This window comes from Mycteria americana, chromosome 8 (genome assembly GCF_035582795.1).
Source record: "Mycteria americana isolate JAX WOST 10 ecotype Jacksonville Zoo and Gardens chromosome 8, USCA_MyAme_1.0, whole genome shotgun sequence".
NCBI classification, from domain to species: domain Eukaryota; kingdom Metazoa; phylum Chordata; class Aves; order Ciconiiformes; family Ciconiidae; genus Mycteria; species Mycteria americana.
This window is the reverse complement of record NC_134372.1, coordinates 31,799,252-31,819,042: the sequence shown is the minus strand read 5'-3', so window position 1 is coordinate 31,819,042 and position 19,791 is coordinate 31,799,252. Positions and strand designations below refer to the sequence as shown.

Sequence of the window (19,791 nt, the reverse complement as noted above, 5' to 3'; positions counted from 1 at the left end):
GTGATATACTGAGTGGTTTTGTTTGCCCCAAAGTATTTAGCAGCTATGTCAGACTGGTTTGTACACAGACGGTAGTTTATGAATCAAGTCCAAATACAATATCCTGTATTATAAAGTATTCCTTTTACATATCTTAAAATTTGTTTGACATATTTAACACTTGTAATTGCATGCTGTAGGCAAAGAATATTAGTTTTTCAAGGATAGCAGGGCAAATCCAGGTATTCTGCTTTCTAACTTATAAGGAAGCAAATAACTGAGTCATACTACTAGAAAATTGTAAGAAAAAATAATAAATTACTTTAGAGCTTAACAGTCAAGAATATTTTAAGGCCTGGTTTTATTAATATGAAACATGAATACAGCATATACAAAGGAGAACACAACCTGATTAAAAAAGATATTTACAAATAAAAAACATATGACATGCTGGCTATGCTGTTCTTAAGCAGTCCCATTTCACTATTAATACAAAAACGTTCTTATTATGTAGCCATGCTGAAAATATATGTAGCATCCAAAATATGACAGGAATTAAATTTTAAACAACCATTTATATTTCTATGATGCAGAGTGAAGTATGTTATTTAAATCTTTTACTAAGTTGGTTTTTTTAAGCCTTGGTCTCATTTATTAGGTACTATTCAAGTGAAAAATGGACAGTTTGCATGACCAATTACTTCCCACAAATCATTCGACTTTGATGGGAATAAAATTAGTCTTTAAATTTAATATTTAAAACAAAATATGAAATTTTCTCTAACAGAGAGACTGGACACACGTATTAAAATAAAGAATACTAAATGCTTTCAAAGGCTACCTCTGAGAAACTGGTTCAGTGCTTTCATTTCAAGTGAGGAAAACAAAACACGGGCAAGATACTTAGTCTATGTCAATATTCTTTCTTTACCATTTAATATTGACTCTTTGTAATTAGCACTACCCAGAGATTTGGAAGAATCACTGAACTCCTTCAAAAAGCTTTAGGATTAGGTTAAGTACTAAATGTATCGGACATTACATCAGAATTTGAAGTTTCAACATAATTTTTCTGATCTTTCTGATTTCTGAGATTAAAAAAATCTTTTTTTAATTCCATAAAAAGTCTTGACTGCCATCTTCAAGAAGCTGTATATTCCATATTTCATTTTCCTTTGTTGTCACGATAAAATGCTAAGACTTTGATGTGAATAATAACATTCCAATTGACTCAAATGGTCCACAATAGTATCCCACAGAATTAAGTGTTTTACAAAAAAAGGCTTTGTGCTTTCTGCATAGAACAGCAGCATTGAAAATGCCTTGCTTATAGGAACAATGTAAACAATGTTCCTACTTTTTTTACATCCACAGTTTTAACTAATATATTGCCCTTGAAAAACTCAAAATAAAGGAAACTTCTTAACTGCAAGATCAACTTGAATCCTATCTTTACCAATGCTCAAAAATATTTATGCTTTACTCCTTAATATTTTATGTATTTGTTTCACAGTCCACTTATTCACTTGTTCCCTTCTATTTCATGCGAGAGCACATCAGATAAACTATAAGCTGTTGTCCAATAATCACAAGTAATCATCCATTTGCTATCAATACTTCAATCACTGTCAATATTACTTGATTGACAAATATATTTATTGCATGAGAAATCATCCTCTTCCTCTACCAAGTGCTAAATTCCTGTCATCATCCTATTAACAATGTCAGAACAGAGCTGCAAAGGAATGCTACCACAGGAACATAAATCTAATTTAACTGTTCAGAGACACAAACATTACTCATTAAGTCATTATGATTAGCAGGTCAACATCTTACATATACACATAAAAACACAGATTACAAAAAATTATTCTAGTCCTTAAGTGTATGCAGTGACTTTTCATGTTAGGAAAAATATTTTCTATTTTTAGATTTTCCCCACAATGGTGTAGATGTGAGAATAGAAAGAGGGATATGGAAATGCCCCCTGTTCCTTCTCCAAATGGATGGGACTTACAACAGTGCATGCACTTTAGACTCTCCATAAGACCCGGGGCAAAGAGATCTCTCCTTGTTCAATAGCTCTTTTGGAGTCGGATTTACTGTGAAGGAGGGAAAGGCACATAGAATCTTCCCCCAGCATCACTGTTTTTGCCATGTGCTAGGAGGAGAATACGATGGCACAAGGTTAGCACCATAATAAGGTTTGATGCAATCCCTTCAGCTCTGTCAAGAATTAAGAACACACTACACACACACAAAAAAAAAACTATTTGTGACAATGAGTACGTCTCTGGTTGCTGCCATTTTATCTAGTGCAGAGTCCAAATTCATCATTTTCAGAGCATGAATTCATCTTTAATATCTTCAGAGGCATGAATTACTTGCTACAGCTTGAGACAATTTTATTAGATACTGCCTCTTCCATGCAAATCTGTAACATACCCATCAACGCATTGATTTTTTTCAGAAAAGACAATTTCTAATTCAATATAAAACACAAAACATTTTAGAAAATACTAAGTTCTTGAGGGATATGAAGCTTTCCCACCATGACCATGACAACTATACATCTGCACTTAAAGTCACATTTGCTCTTTCCTCATCATACAACTTTTGATCACTTGATAATATACTTTCTTCCCTTCAAATGGCTGGCATCCCCCACCCTTTCTGAAGAATAAACATAAAAGTGTTCAATGTTTCTCGTGAAATTGAATTGTTTTTAAAGATTCGGTTTTGCAACTTGCCTGTGGCACTGCCACAACTAACAGCTTTTAAACATAAACTGTTTCTAGGGATGAATAAATATAAAAAAGTAGATATATCTGGAGGTGTTTGACTGGTGAGACACAAACTTCCTTAACTCTGAGTTTTATTTTCTCCCCAAGAAGTGGGGAAAACTGCATAAGCAATATTGTTACAGTCCTGAACTAAGCTACACTGATCTCTACTGCAGACTACCTCAAAGAGGAGACTTCATTTTTTTCAGTGTTTAAACAGTCACCATTGATTATACCACCAGATAAAATAAAAACCAAATACCAACTTTATCAAATCTCAAAGCCAGTTAGCTACATCAGTACCAGGTAGTCACACAATTAAGTAATTCAAAAGCTCTATAAACTTACAATTACCTTTAATTTCAAAAGGAAGCAGGATCCTTAAGTATGAAAGACAGAAATTTCCTCGATAAAAAGAGGTCTTACTCTGTACATTTTCGGTATGCTAATACACATCAACATTTAAGTTACCAAAATAAGATTAAATAAGTAGCAGTACTATGCAGAAAACTAAACAAAGACAGATATAATAGGATTTCTGCTTTTATATATGTATCTACACATGTATTTTTCTATATGTAGATCATAGACTTCTGGTTTGATTTAAAAAATAAATTACATTTTAAAAAAATCTGTATTTGAAAGTTAATCCATTTAGAAAAAAACCTTTAGTATGGGAAGAAAGCAGAAGTATCAGTATAGCACTGTCATTTGTTAAGAGTGCATCTGTAGTGAAAAAAAAATATCAAATTGCACATTAATACAGCTGTTCTTTTCATTTAGAGCTTTAATACTTAACATTTGATACTGTGTCGCCCCTCCACCCCCGCCATTATAGTATTGTATGGGGACAATATAGACATGCAAAAATGAAAGGAATTTGATTCTCTCTCATATTACCCACAGTGTGAAAAAAATTATGCATGGTGATATATATTGCAGCTAATCAAAACTCAAATTTAGTTTCAAATCCCATCCTTTGGTTTTTAGACCTCCAGTTAGAAAAATACTCCTTTCTACTTGTAAACTCACCATAACTTACTTCCATGTCAATGAGCTCTAATAAATATAGTCTCTCAAGTAAGCAACTGAAGAGCATTCATATTCATAACCACAAAAAAAATCTTACCAGCTAGGTTAAAAAATGGCTCCTGTGGATGCTTTTCCTGTGGCCTTATACACTCAGCCTTAAATCTGACTTTCTACTTAATTTAATATTCTGAATAATTAGTTTTATTTGTTACCTAAAAAGTAATGGGTTACCTAATGACTTAAGATTCTGTTGTTTTGAATAATTTTAAAACTGGTGTTTGAGTTTTTTTTGGTATTATTTCTCCCCCTTCTTTCACTTCTTCCATCAAGAAGAATGACTTCTGCTACATCCTTCTAATTATTACTTCAAAGTATATGTGAGAAGCACTAGAAGTTGTAAATCCATCATTTCAGTGTACTGCCTATTCAAACTACTGTCATCTCAAACTTTATCAGTGGCAAAAGACAACTTTCATCTTTCCGGGATTCTTCAAACTTTCTCTCTTTTACTTTAGCTCCTGTCTAATAGTGACCATAATAGCAAACAATCACCTTAAAGATGGAGAACGTCAAATGCTCCTTTTTAATCTTAGACCCATCAGTATCTTTGAAAATACTGACTATAGCACTTTAATATGTTACTTTTATCTTACTCTGATAAGATACTTCTGTTTAATGAATTTTATTTCTTGTTTTATTAAATATGCTGATGCAGCACTTACTTCCCCAGTTCCTTACAGAAGAAAAGCACAAAGCAACTAAGGTTAGATCTAGACAAGACTAAAAGAACACAAAGGATTTGTGGCACAGTAGAATCAAACAAACTCAGCAACACAGGGTAATACTAAAAACCTGAAATTTTAGTTCTCTAAATTCAGATTAGATATTCACAGAACAAGCCAGTTTAAGAAAAGCATTGAGCACTCAGAAATCTCCCTGAAGTACACCAAAGGTACTCAAGCCCTGCAGAAAATAAATATAAAGAGAGATCAAGACAGCAAAAATTTAAGATTGCAATACAATGCATAAATCTCTTTCGTTTTTTCAGTGAATGCAGATATCTCATAGGAGGAAATGTACTATTCAAGTAATTGTACAAAAAAGGCATAAGGAAAAGTATTTAGTGCTTTGCTATACATTAGCTTTATGCTTTACATCTTCCCACCTTTGCACAAACATGTTTCACTGACCAGCAGAACCGCAAGCAATTGGTACTGCTTTTTAATGGTGTTTAAAGAGAGATTTTCATGTCAAAATTAATTAGACCCTGAGATCTTAATTTACAGGAACTGATAATGACAGTTTTCAATAAACTGCTATTAGCGCACGATAACGCACTCACAGTATCTGCAACAAAAAAGAGAGATGTAAACACACCTACAGAAAAAAATGGGACCACCACCGAATAAATTGTTTTTGCCATTATTTGCCTTATGGGCACATTTTAAGAAAACTTGGAAGCTGACAGCAGTAAATTTTATTGTGATAAATGAATGCTATATTATGTCCAGTAAGGATAAAGTGTAGACATGGGGGTGAAAGGGAAGAGGGGATGGAAGAAAAAAGATTTTTTTCTTTTTCCTTTAATATAAAGACCATGCCAAAGAAAATGCAAATTCCCAGTTTTGATGTCTATTTTGAGGATCTGAAACAAGTCTTTTAATCAATGTATTATACATCAAATTGATAATGTTAACTTCTGATTATTCAAATGTATGAAATATTCATAGAGAACTGTCCAAACTTTTACATTTCTCAGACTTCTTTTCTCTATTAATTATCATGCCTGGAAGCTTTTTAGTAAAAGCAGCAGCCATCAGCCTGACTGAACCTGACAAGCTAGCAAGGCCCAATTACACTGGTACTCTGTGGCACTTTGATGTACTGGAAACGAAAAGAGATAGGGGCAAATTGTATAGCACATTATGTTAATGACTTGATTTAATCCAGCCACTAAACTTTATGTAGCCTGTTAAAAAAGATGCTAACACTAATTACGCCACTTTGGAAAGGAAAGAAGGGGACAAGCATTTCATACCGACAAAGTGAAGCTCATAAATGTTGTAAATGAAATGAAACAAAATGAAGTAATCTATGATTAATTATACATCATAGACAAGAAGAAAAGAGAAAGAAGCAAGTAGTACAGCTAAGTACTGGAAAATCTGTTAGATACTCTTTATGATCAACATATCTAAGAAATAACCATGAACTGTCTAATTTGCAACATGCAAAAGAGAAACAGTATGATCTTAAATGGCTTAAACAGTTTGGCATACAAACTCAGATTTATAGGATAATTAGCATAACGATCTCTAAAAATCACAAGTTTTATTTACAGTGTTTGATTACCAGCAGGATATTTATCTCAAAAGATAAAAGGCAGTGATTTTTAATCTTAAAAAAGTCCAAATTCAATCACAATTTTCACATGCGGTATTCTATAATTAACCCAAGATTTCAAATATACCAATGCCTATTTTTAAAATCCAATTTGTATAAGACACGTTACCTTAATAGTTTATAGCTTTTGTTGTCTTATCTACCATTCTTGAACACGCACTTTGTTACCAGAGGAACAGATCAATGGCGAGAGGTAGAAATTAATGAACCTGAAATGAATCTACACTCAAAACCCTCTCAGAAGTGTTAATTAATTTTGATAAAATAAAATACAGGATGACTAGAAACGTATAGATCAACCGGATTATAGTTTGACTTAATGGTGATGAGTAGCAGTCATTTTAGCAGTTCTCAAAATTACAGCTGAAACGATTTTTTAATGTTTTACATATAAACAATGCAATTCTGTCTTCAAAAGTACTTCTGTGTCTTTCTGCAGCGTATATGTGTGATAGCATTTCTAAATCTCTTCTACAACTTAAGAAAAAAGGCAATATTTCTCTTAAGAAGTATTGCTTCTTTTACTAGTTACTTTGTCAGATGTCATGCAGCCTTGAAAAAAGGATTAAAAAAAAAAAAAAAAAAAATCAAACTACCTCTAGGTTATCACATTGCAGAACATTAAAAAAAGTTAAGACTGACAGGATATAACAGTACACCCCTGGTCCTTTAAAAGGAGGCTAAGACAGACCAGAGAAGTATTAACTTTTAGAAATATTATAATCAATTTTAAGTGCTAGTTTTATATTTTTTAAGATTGTTCAGTCAATGTTAGATCTAAAAGAATGAAATATTCTTATTTTTTTAGAGAGCTATACTATTGAAATACTGGTGAAAGTAAATTTTACAAATTTGTATTATGCTGTGTTACTTTGTATATATGATTTTATGCTCATTAATTGCTGGTTTTAAGAACAAGTCAAGAGAATATCATTACTATACATGCCCAGAAATAGTAATAGAAAAAGAAGTACACTAAAGTGATTGGATATTGTACATGTACAAACTTTATTGAAAACCGATGTTCAGTTCTAAAACTGTTGGGAAGTCAGGAACACAAAGGAATCTATGTGGATGAACTAGAAAATATATGGAAGGTTTGCATGTTATTAACAACGTCAAGCTTATGCAATTGCCATTTCAACAAAATTCAATCAAGTCAACATACTGGGATGAAACAGAGTGGGTGGCTAAGCATTGTAGGTTTACTACAGGCCTTGACAAGTGAAATTATCCTCCCCTTCCTCAGAAAGCACTTGGAAGAAGCAGAAAAGCACATTTTCCCACATAAAGGCAACAGGTAGGACTGAACAAGATGACTAAGTTCTTTAGACATTCACATTACAATAGTTATCTTTTATTAGGGAGATTTTGTGCAGGACTAAAATTTGAATTCAGATTGAAACTACTCAGAAATGTCTACTTTTAAGTGTATATGACAATAATGGAAAAGATGACAACAAATTTCCCCATTAAAAAACCACCTATAAATCACATGCACAATACAGTCAAGTTAACTTCTCTTTTTTCCTGTGAAAAGGTGTCTATTTGAACTGGAAACAGGAAAACATAGGTTTGTTGAAAATGCCTTATAATCTGACCTTAGATATAGCAAAGCTACTTTTAGAGGACATTAACTTAAAATATTTTTCTTAGACTTACCAAGTATTTGCCATAAATACTCTGACTCACCTGTTTAATATTCTTGGATACTGGACTTGAAACAATACAGTCATCGCTGTCAGTTACTGATTCAATGGCATCATTTTCTTGTTTATCATCTCGATCTGGGGGGCGGGGGGGCAGGAAAAAAATCAATGTAGTTAAAAACCCCTGTATTTGTAGTCCACCTGAGACTTGCCAAGAAACCTGATAGCAATATATTTGCTTTTCTAATAAATAAAGTGTAAGTGCCAGGTAAATCTTCTCTTCCTTGCAGAAGATTAACACTGGCAAATCAATGACCTTTAAAGTCATCTAAACTGTGTTTTTTTTCTGATGTGCTAAAAAAATAGTAATGTTTCCCAGATGAAAGTTGATGAGTGGAATGATATAAGTCCTGTGATGAACTGAAATATGAACAACAGTTAGCTTTATAAGAATATGGCCTGAATTTGTGGATTTCCTCTGACTACGTTTAACACCATGCACATGTAAAGAAGAATGTACTTTTTTTTTTTTTAAAGTAGTTCTGTATGCAGGTGGATTATTTTCTAAAGCATTCAGGTCTTTTTTTCTCTGGAGCAAATTACTTAAACACAACAGGGATTCACCATCACGTTTTTCCAATTTTTCTCATGAATTCCTATGCAGAAGCTGCAAACAACTGAACATAAAATTTTAGCATCCTGCTCGTGTTTTTACTTTAGACTTGGTATCGTGGACTTGGTTTATTTCAATGATAAACAGTTCAAGCTCGGAAGTGGAACAGGATGACCCGGCTTTTATAATCTTTAAATAAATCTGCCTCTAACAACTTCATGTCACAGATGTGATAAGACATACTACCCCTCTCGCTGTCTGAAAGGATTTCCGATATCAACATTGGCTGTTATCTGCAGACAAAAGGAGCCTACTCATTAAAATAGTCTTTAGAACAGCATAGTTCTAAGGGAGAATATAAAGACATTTAAAATAGAAGCCAGGTTTCCTTTAATATTTTATGAATCTAGGTCAGATACCAGATTTTTGCATTCAATTACAATACAGTTTCCATTTGAGAAGAAAGTAACACCACCAGATCCACCACCTGGCTTCAGCTATAAAGTACACCAGAATATCATTTCTGTCATGAAGCTTCTCATAATGAGGCAGCTCCCACTGCTAGTAAGAAATGCTTAAGAAAATGGAGAGAGACATAGATTTATTAAGAAAATACAGTTACTTATTCATAAAAATGAATTCTACCTTCTGGTTCCAGTTCTTCAGTTATTTCTGTCTCATCTCCAGAGGTAACTGAGCTTTGGTCGGTCAACTGCCCCTCTGACAGATGTGAGAGGTCTTCTTTTTCCTGTTGAATTTCTTCAGCCATCTCCTTCACTTTATCATCTGCTAGCCTTTCTTGTTTAACCTCATGTACCACATGCTATATAAAAATAGATAATCTTACAGTCTTTATAATGTTCCTTGAATAGTAAAAGTTACTAAAGTTCAAAACTTGAAGAGTTATGGCTCACAGTCATTATACATAGCCTTTAAACAATTATATTGCTTATGCAGTGCAGGAAACAATGAGAAGTTGTCAACTGCAGTAACAAATAATTGATAGAGCAGAAAGACAATTCTCTACCGATGTATATTTGTGAAAACATAACTATTATAATCATTTGGTACCTGTCAACATATATACAGCCTGTTATATTTCCAGATTCATTTGTATTTCAGCTCTTTCAGTTCTACAAGACTCCATTTAAAAAACCAAAAAACAACAACACAAAAACCAAACCCCAAACCAAGCAAACAAAACCACCATCACCTTACTCAGCTGGCAATTTTATAACTTAAATTATACAATATTTTCCGTTTCAAAAGCAAACTAAAATCATATAAAAAAGAACCAGCTTTGCTACAAAATACAAACATGTTATCTAAGGTAAAATATCTTTAGTGCATAACTTACTCTGAAATAATCTTATTCCCTTCTTTCTCTTTCAGTACAATTACATAGAATAATACCTCATCAATGGATATAACATTACAGATATGGCACCTTCCATGGAAATTTTTCTGGAGACCTATGCATTATTTATTATCCAACAGTTCTCCTCTAGGACTGAATTTTCCACAGAGACACTGATACCTCACCTCTCACTCTCAGAATCCATGAGAGATAAGTTTCAGCTGTCCACTAAACATCCAGGTTTTCCAAAACTGTACCTGAAGAGTTATTTCTATTCTAACACATTTGGAGCCACACAAAGCAAAGCAATGTTAACAAACACTTAAGAGCCTTATTCTATAAATAAAGGTTATCCTTCAAGTTTTCATCTCATAGAAAACTGACTTTATGTCTCTTATGCTCCTCCTTGGCATAGATGTGTCATAACCACTGTGTTTTAAACAATGTTTGGCCATTCTCTTTAATTCCTTCAGTGACAGAGTTGCATTTTGTGGGTAAAACTTTCAGAGAGAGAATACTTTTTGATTATTCTACTTGACCAATACCACCTGATGTGGTGGAAGGGAGACTTAACTTCTCAATCAAAGCCCCAGATGAGCTTTGATGAGAAGTAGAAATGTGAAAGGAAGATACGAGCCAATGATTAAATGTTATGTTACACTACTAGAAACTACAGTTTGCCAATATGCCACAATGCACTTTCACAACCAAGTGGACCATTACAAATTACAATATTTAATACTTTTCTTCTCCTTGGAATGCTACATATTTAGCAATATTCCAAAGTTACTCCATTTCTTCTTCATTTCCCCCCCTGCTATATAATGGTAATTTTTAGAGCGAAGACAAAATAAACTTCATCCAAATGTAGAAGGAAATAAGGAAATAAGAGATATTCTTCCCTTTCTAATGGCCAAAAAAGAAGATTGTCATCACAAGGAATCACTCTTGTCATGTTTCAGAGAAGTTTTTGAGATCTTACTTTACTGTAGTTTGATTTTTGATGCCTGACTCTAAAGAAATACACATGGAATTCAAATGCAATTTATTATATAAAACCGCAAAACCTGAGTAATCTCATACCTCTGAAACACTTGGAACACTTGAAGCCTTCCTCTTCTGTGCAACTTCCGTGTTCTTTTCAACAACAGAGCCCTAAGTTATGGGTAAAATAAGGGGAAGACTTTAATATATAGTAGACAAGTAACACACAAAAGTAGGTATAAATTTACTGGTGGAGAAGCATTTGGACAGGAAATTATGTCCTTCTTTGCTTCCTTGCATTAGCATTACTGCTTTTATCTTCTGCTATAGCTTTTACCTATGAGGCTGGACAACTCTTAGAAATAGTTTGGGCGAGTCAAACCATTCATCCCACTTTTTAGTGAGTCTCCTTTTCCAAAAACAACTATTTGCTTTGGCATGTGTGACATTAATATTCAAGAGCCAGATTCTCTGCTATTCAGAAAATGAACAGGAAAATTAAACAGACTGTTCCTGTACAGTTTTAATCTGTTGAACTTCTAATTCTCTTGCATGGATACTCTCTTGCCATTTCACCAAAAGATTTAGACATCAGAGAAGCCCCAGCTATTTCATTATTTAGTTCTAACAGTACTTTTGTCTCTAACCAGACAGTGAGGCTTTTTTTAAAACAGCTAGGGGAGCTGTCCACCCAGTAATGAAGACTTCTAATGGAGACCAAGCAGCTGTCTCCCTTAGAAAATCCTAGTTTGTGAGAAATTGTCAAACTTTGAGAAGTTACTGTTTGGACAGCTGAAGATACGTTGTGCATGTAACTATATTGCTAACATTTCAGTTTTCCATATCTAAGCTCTCAAAAGATATGATTTCACCAACATTTGACTTTTTTTTTTTTTAAGTTAATAAATACAAGAGGTCAACTTAATTCTTATTTCTAGTCTATACTGTATGGCTCAAAACGAAGTTCTAGTAATGGTAAACTAAACAATAGCAGAAGAACCTGTGAGTTGAAAACTGATGTTAACGCTTCAAAAAGTAAATTCCATCAAGGCATTTACAAATGAAAAAAAAAATGATCACAGCTAGTTTTTAATTAATTAATGCAACATAGTATTATTAACTACTAATAATACTTACAACCTTTTATTATTAGTTGTTAAAGAACCTACCTTAACTTACTGGATTTAATTCAAAGAGTAAATACAGCCTATTCTTAGATCTCTGAAGGCAGATTATTTAAGATCAAATGAAAATTTACACCATACAGCAGATATGTTTGAGTTAGTTCCATGCAGACTCTCCTAGAGTCTGGAAGGATGTACACATGATAGTGCACCCCAAGTTCAGAGGTGTAATAGTTTTCACAGTGGTGTAATCTCAGCTGATAAACCTTGTTTAAGAGGTGACTCTGAACTGCGTCAGACTGTGTATCTCATTAGCACAACACTCAGAATCTGTTTGGATCAAGCTGGTTTCTGTAGAGCCATTTATATGTCTGTGCAAGTGGTACACTGTACAAAGACACTTTAACCAATAACCCAGACAGCTGAGAAACACAGTGCAGAGACAAGTGATTGGCCCTCTTAGAATCTGCCCTAAGTCTATGAAAGCTGAAGCTCGTAAACTGTGGAGGATAGCAAGCAATTCTGAGGGACTCACACAAATATCCCTGTATTGTATCTCCCACCTACATGCAGTACTGTGTGTGGGACATGCCAGTCTTGTGCTGCTAAAATAATTGAGTGTTCTCGATTATTAGTTCTACAAATTGTCCATACTGAGACATAAGTAGCCCTTCTTGCTTCAACATGCACGAGCAAAATACTTAAAACTTACTGCCAACTGTATTGTACTAAGATCCAGAAAAGATACTTTCTTGTCTGCTTGAGCTGCACGCTGCCTTGGTTTAGGTGTTGGTTTCTGTAATAAAACAAATACAGTTGAAGACCATTTATTGCCATATTCTAACCATCTTATTTTACAGTACATTTTGAGGGACCCTAATTTTTCTCAAAGCCAAATCTAACTGCACTAAATTCAATTCTAAACAGGCAAGAGGATGTAAATGATGTTTGAATTAGCAGACCCCCCCCCAAATGGAGATACCTTTCAGAATTCAGCCACAAACAGGTATAAAACTCTACAGAACATCTATGGAATGCAATGTGAGTTCCAGGTGAGACATAATTCTAGGACTGAAGTCAGTAGTATCATATATGTGGCAGAATGATTTATTACTATCGTTTACGGAGTGCTTGATTTATTTTCTTGTTCTGTCGCTTATCATATCTTTGACAGCTTTCCTCATGCCACTCCCTTTGGAGAATTTTAACACAGAAACAGAAGACAGACTGGTAATAGTTGCAAAATTAACAAAATGATCCAGAAATATTTCTGTCATGATGTTACAATACAAAAGACAAAAAATAATAAAGAAAAAGTAGTTTATTACTCTTTGTGCTTTACTTTCTTGATGAAGGTAAAATGATCCTTCATTTCCACTGATTTTTATACACACAAAAAAATCCTTACACTACCTTTAATTTATGAGTGATTTTTAAGAAGCTATTGGGTACCTTAGCACCATGCTCCAGGCATCAGAACAACAAAAAGTGTGGTGCAGGTACACCTGCGTATCTGTACATATGGCTTGGGTCTGGCTGCTTGAGAATTCTTTTGGCTCAAAGCTATCCCAAATGACTGTGTTCTGTCTAAGAGACCACAGAAATGATAGCTGATTTCATGACTCTCACAAATTTCAATCGTAGTCCTGAAGTTGCACAAGTATGTGACTACATTTTATGTAGGTCATCTACATTGGAAAAAGAATTAATAAGCACTGAATTTATAGGGAAGACATTTAATGTTCGTTATTTCTCATGCCTTTTCTCCCTGCCCTTTTGCTAACCAGTTATCTACCATTATAAAAGACTTTAAAAACTTTTGGACACAAGAAAGATTTCACTTCCCAAAGGAAGTCCAAGATGGTGGTTATATGAAGTATTTGTACTACGCACTATTTTACAGTCATCAGGGAAGAACTAAATGACCTGCTGTAATAGGTCTTTTGCATCTCTTAACTTCTGTGAGTTTCTTAAATTACTTACTGCCCCTGATGAAGTAAAAGAAGGAGACAGGGCTGGAGTCTGCGTTTTTTCCTCTGCTAGTAATTTAGTTGCCACTGACTTCTCATTTTGAATGTAATTCACTAAGTCTGCAGCCACTGTTGATCCACTTGGTGGCAGGTAGACAAACTTCCATTTTAATTCAACTGTGATGGTACCAGTAGCACGTCTTTCAGAATCTGTTAGTTCAAAAGTACCTGAAAGCAAAATGCAAATCTTGTTTAAATTATCTTATTCTAGACATATACAAAAAACCACAATGCAAAACTGAATGGGATTCAGGAATTAAGTAACTTAGTCTTCATTTTAGAAGCTAAATAGTGTCAAAATACTGTGTTTTGTAGATCCAAATATATCCAATATAACGCAGTGGATGTTCAAAAATACAAGATTTAGAAGGGACTGGATTACTGTGTTCAATTCAAGATGTCCTGTAGGTTTCCCAGATAATCCAATACCAGATAACTAATTCTTACTGATATCTTTCAAAAGATCTAACTAAAAAATTTCCATGTTTTACTAATGCTAACTTTTGTTAAAAAAAATACAAGAGTTTTAAAAATCTGTGAGTTGCTAAATCTTTATTGAAGAAGAAACACCCTAAATTCACTTGCAAATTCTCTCCTATTATCCATTTATATGGGATAATTATAGGATCATATTTTTAAATTTTCATGAATGTCTTATAGTTGATAATGACATAATCATTAAGCAGCTTTTATAATATAAACACCATAGTAAATTTGTAACTAATATCAACTTGTAGGGAGCAGTTAATGCACTGAAGGCAGGGCTGCTATTCACACAGTAGAAAAATGGGCTGACGGAAACCTCATGAAGTTCAACAAAAGCAAATGCTAAGTCCTGCATCGGCCCAAGAATAGCCCCAAGTAGCAGTACGGGCTGGGGGCTGACTGCCCACAAGCAGGCTTGCAGAAAAAGAGCTGGTCCTGTTTGACAAAAATAATATAAGCCAGTCAAGCTGTGTCCTTGCAGCAAAGAATGCGAACTGCACCCTGGCCTGTATTAGCAAGAATGCAGTCAAGCAGGTCCAGGGAAGTCTCATACCTTCTCTATTCAACACCTATGAGGTGGCATATAGAATACTGTGTCCAGTTTTGGCCTATCCAGCATAAGACAGACATTGATATTCTGGAACAGGTCCAGTGGAGGGCTACAAAGAGCTTCAGGGCATTGGAGCACATGACATGAAAGAGGCTGAAAGAAGTGATTTGTTCAACCTTCAGAAGAGGAGGCTCAGAGGGGATCTTATTGCCACCTAATAGAAGGGTGTGGAAAAGACAGAACCAGAGGTGCATGGCAGGAGGAGGACAGCCCACAGACACAAGTTGGAACATGGGAAATCCCAGCTCTGTAAGGAAAAAGTTTTTATTATGAGGGTGATCAAACATTGGAACAGGTTGACCAGACAGGTACTAGATCTCTGTCCTTTGAGATATTCAAAATTTAACTTGGGAAAGTCCTGAGCAACTTGCCCTAACTGGGTCAGGAGGTTGGACTAGGTCATATCAGGAGTTCCAGTCAACAATGATTCTAAGATTCCAAGCGTAGCTCTTGATCTGTTTTTTTCCCCAAAGAGGCTGATTTCTCATGTCAATTTTCTAATTTATTTTAAGTCTACGTTAGCCAAAGCTAGAAAAGGAAACTAATGAGAAAAAAAAATGAAGCCATGCAGAGAAAGAAACCATGGTTTAAATTAGCATATCAGTCCTGAAAAAAAGTAGCAGCAACACCAGAAGGAGGTGCGAGAAAGAATGTATATGCCAGGAAACATTTTGTATCATTAGAACATAAAAAAGGACCACTAAAAGAAGGTATCAAATATTTCCAGGTTACTTTCAAACCAGAGAGAAACACTTGATGTTTTTTTTCAAGAGTTATTTCAAGAACTACTATTTTTGCTCATATATACCTTGTCAGCTATGAAAGCAGTACATTTTGAAAGTCAGGTTTGAGCCACCCTTTCCCACCTGATGTTAAGACTAACAGGATCTTTCTACCTAATAATGAAAGATACTTATCATATAGTAGTGTGAGAAATATCAACTGGTAAATTTGGTAGGCCTCTCAAGGCAAAAAAAAAAAGTGGTAAGAGACAGATGCAAACAGATTATTAAAATGCTAACAAAAAAGAAAACATCAATAATTGATTAGCAATTAAATTTAGTCAGTGCTAGAGTGACACATCATTCCAATTATAATTATTTATCAAATCATAACTATTCCGTACCTGGGCCACTACAGAGAACAAAAAAGGATTTAAAAGACTTTTCATCCTTGTTAGGACCATGATAAATGAATATTTAGACACCAGGTTCCTTTGATTTTTTTTTTTTTTTAATTTGTGGATTTTAAAGAAAATATTTACTTCTTTCTCTTATATGTCAGAAAATGTTATGAGTGGAAAAAAAATCCTATTATTGCAATCCACCCTGTAAGGTACAGGCATCCTGTTCAGATTCATTGCAGTTGATGAATAATCACAAAAATAAACATCACTTGAAAATTTGAGTTAAAATGCAACAATGCTGGAACATTTTGTTAGTACTGTCTTAGTAAACAAAAGACATATTCAAAACTTTTCCTCTCCATTGCTCTTTTCTTTGTCTGCTGTTTGAAGTTTAATGTTTATATTTAAAAAAAAAAATCATCCATCGGTTTCAAAGCTCTGACACAGCCTTTTCAGTAGCCATGACTTAAGATACACTGAGATGCAAAATTTCTTCCCAGGATTTCATTGGAGTTTAAAATTCTGTCAGGCAAGAACAGTAGATGAATGATACGTGGTTTTAGAATCACAGAATCATTTAGGTTGGTAAAGACCTTTGAGATCATCAAGTCCAACGATTAACCTAGCCCTGCCAGGTCCACCACTAAACCATGTCGCTAACCACCACGTCTACACGTCTTTTAAATACCTCCAGGGATGGGGACTCCACCACTTCACTAGGCAGCCTGTTCCAATGCTTGACAACCCTTTCAGTGAAGAAATTTTTCCTAATATCCAATCTAAACCTCCCCTGGTGCAACTTGAGGCCATTTCCTCTTATCTTATGGCTTCTTACTTGGGAGAAGAGACTGACCCCCACCTCGCTACAACCTCCTTTCAGGTAGTTGTAGAGAGCAATAAGGTCTCCCCTCAGCCTCCTTTTCTCCAGTATAAACAACCCCAGTTCCTTCAGCTGCTCCTCATAAGACTTGTGCTCTAGACCCTTCACCAGCTTTGCTGCCCTTCTCTGGACATGCTCCAGCACCTCAATGTCCCTCTTGTAGTGAGGGGCCCAAAACTGAACACAGTATTTGAGGTGTGGCCTCACCAGTGCCAAGTACAGGGGCACAATCACTCCCCTAGTCCTGCTGGCCATAGTAGTACCGATACAAGCCAGGATGCTGTTGGCCTTCTTGGCCACCTGGGCATGCTGCCGACTTATATTCAGCCAGCTGTCAACCAACACCTTCAGGTCCTTTTCCGCTGGGCAGCTTTCCAGCCACTCTTCCCCAAGCCTGTAGTGTTGCATGGGATTTTTGTGACCCAAGTGCAGGACCCGGCCCTTAGCCTTGTTGCATCTCATACAATTGGCCTTGGCCCATCAATCCAGCCTGTCCAGATCCCTCTGAAGAGGGATCTTAAAGAGATTTAAAGAGATATGAAACATGAAGTGAAGATTTTGTTAAGTTTAAAGAGGTCTGATTCTTACCTGAGATAGATCTGTCATGTGCTAAAGAAATAAGAGGCACATTGGCTTTCCCTACATAAGCACCTTCTTCCGTTTCATCATCATCAAATACATAAAAGTTTAAGGATTCTGATTTTAGGTATCGGTCTAAATCTGCATTCATTGGCACTTGGAAACACATATGGTCATCTATTTGTGGGTTGTTGCTGCTAGGAATCAGGGGAGTATCATGGTCTGCAAAATCAAAGAACTTGTAGACAACATAAGGATTTGGCTGAAGATGTTTTTTTCGGGATTGTAGATTGTTACAACATTTTATTGTAATGTGGAGTTCATTTAAATTGCCATCTGTTGAAGTGCTGACTTGGGCAGTTCCGAGTATCTGCTGCTTTAAATGAAAAAGAAGTTAAATTAAAAACATTAGAATTCTTATGTTGGCAAAGTCTAAGAACTAGATAAATAGAACAAATAACTGATTATTTCAATGACACTCCAACTACTGTTTAATTTTATATGTCAAAATATTACTTGTTCTATAAATACAATGACATCTCTCTTGGGTTGTTGGTATAAGGAAATAAGAGGTTAATCCTTTCAGGTCTGTGATTGTTTGCTTTATTCTTCTAAAGTTTTATGATCTGCTTGTCATTTGATTATCTACAAAGCGGTGAAGATCACAGTTTTAAGAATGATTCATATCTAGTGCCACTTTAAAGTTAAGGATTCTGATCTTGACAGCTATTCTGTGTCAACAAATTTTTATAACTGTAGTCCCTTTTATACATGTACTTTTCAATAATTAAAATTGCACTGCAGATTCCTCCAAAACCTTTACCTAAATAAACAATTTACAAAAACTAGAAATCAGCATGTGAAGAATAATAATAAATGTTTGAAATAAATGAAAAAATTCAATGATATCACAAATTTTTTAATTACCTATCAGCATGGCTTGTACATACTGTGGAACCCATAGTTGGCAAACTAGGAAATTCATTTTAATACAAATTAAAGAATAGTAAGAAAACAAATAACATTACTATCTTAAATGAGTAATCCCCATCTATATTGATCTCCTTTTTTACTGTAAGATGTCACAGATATTTTCATTAATTGTATGTAATTATCTTAGTTGTGGAAGCCAGAGTTCTGTCTTCTGGTATATGAGGAAACATGTATCAATTTGATTTTGTGTGATAAAATGTTAAATATTTTGATTAAATAATCCACACTGAAATAGTTAATGAGAAAACCAAATGTGACAGTTTAAGTCCTTAATATGCAACCTTAAGACTACTATTGCTGGCTACATACAGAACTGGAAAAAAAAATTTATAGCAGTTTATGTACAGTTCATGTTTCCATGATTTTTGCTGCTATATAGGACAGAAAATCTTATATGTATGTTTAACTAGTGAAAGCTTAAATTTTTGAATGCACAACTGAAGCTACTTTTGCAGCTGCAGATTGACAGAACCCTTAACATAATGTAACATCTGCTATAGCTATATGACTTCTAGTTTCTGCCATGAAACATTTCTGAAAACTGCAGTGTTTCAAACAGCTTTATAGAAGCTGTTCTTAATTTCTGCCATTTTTCCTATTTTATTTTCTCCCGTATAATCAGTATATTTCAGTTGCCATGTTTGAATTTGCAATTTTACAATAATTACAACAAAACGCTCTGTTCCACATGCCTTACCTTTCAACTGTGTTTGGATTGTTAACACAGCTAGAAATAACATAATGAAAAACAGAGAAGGCTAAATAACAGATTTTGGCATTTAACAATGGTCAGGTCGTGAGTTAGTTAAAAATACCCTTGATTCTTTAGAAAAAAAAAAAAAATCAGATTTAAAGCAAATGTTACAATGTTATCAAACATTAAGTTATTCTGAAAATGCCTACACTGACCTTTACTAGAATTCATACAGTAAACATACTTCTCAGATTACATCATGGAATCCACTGAGATTCTAGTATAATATAAATTTACATTATGGAATAATGTAAAACATTAAATTACTGGAAATCTGGAGTAACTTTAAACAGCTATTGATAAAAAAAAATGCCCATTAGAAACTCTAAGGTGTTTTAATTTATACATTTCAACCTGATTGTTTTTATTTCTTAGACAATTGTTAAAGATGTTTGGAAGTCCCTTCTTT

General features: G+C 34.4%; 1 protein-coding gene across 11 annotated transcripts in view; it reads right to left on the bottom strand.

Moving 5' to 3' along the window:
- Positions 1-19,791, bottom strand: part of RPGRIP1L (RPGRIP1 like) — an 82,357-nt gene that overhangs the window by 21,124 nt on the left and 41,442 nt on the right. For 8 of the 11 annotated variants that reach the window (XM_075510596.1, XM_075510601.1, XM_075510598.1 and 5 more), the window contains 6 exons: positions 17,645-18,011; positions 13,908-14,122; positions 12,637-12,720; positions 10,900-10,971; positions 9,105-9,282; positions 7,890-7,984 (listed from right to left, as the gene is read on the bottom strand). In XM_075510596.1, coding sequence (XP_075366711.1) covers positions 7,890-7,984; positions 9,105-9,282; positions 10,900-10,971; positions 12,637-12,720; positions 13,908-14,122; positions 17,645-18,011 — 1,011 coding nt within the window. Of the gene's footprint in view, positions 1-7,889; positions 7,985-9,104; positions 9,283-10,899; positions 10,972-12,636; positions 12,721-13,907; positions 14,123-17,644; positions 18,012-18,648; positions 18,780-19,791 lie in introns of those variants that run through there. The other 3 variants (XM_075510600.1, XM_075510604.1, XM_075510603.1) reach the window with 3 other exon arrangements.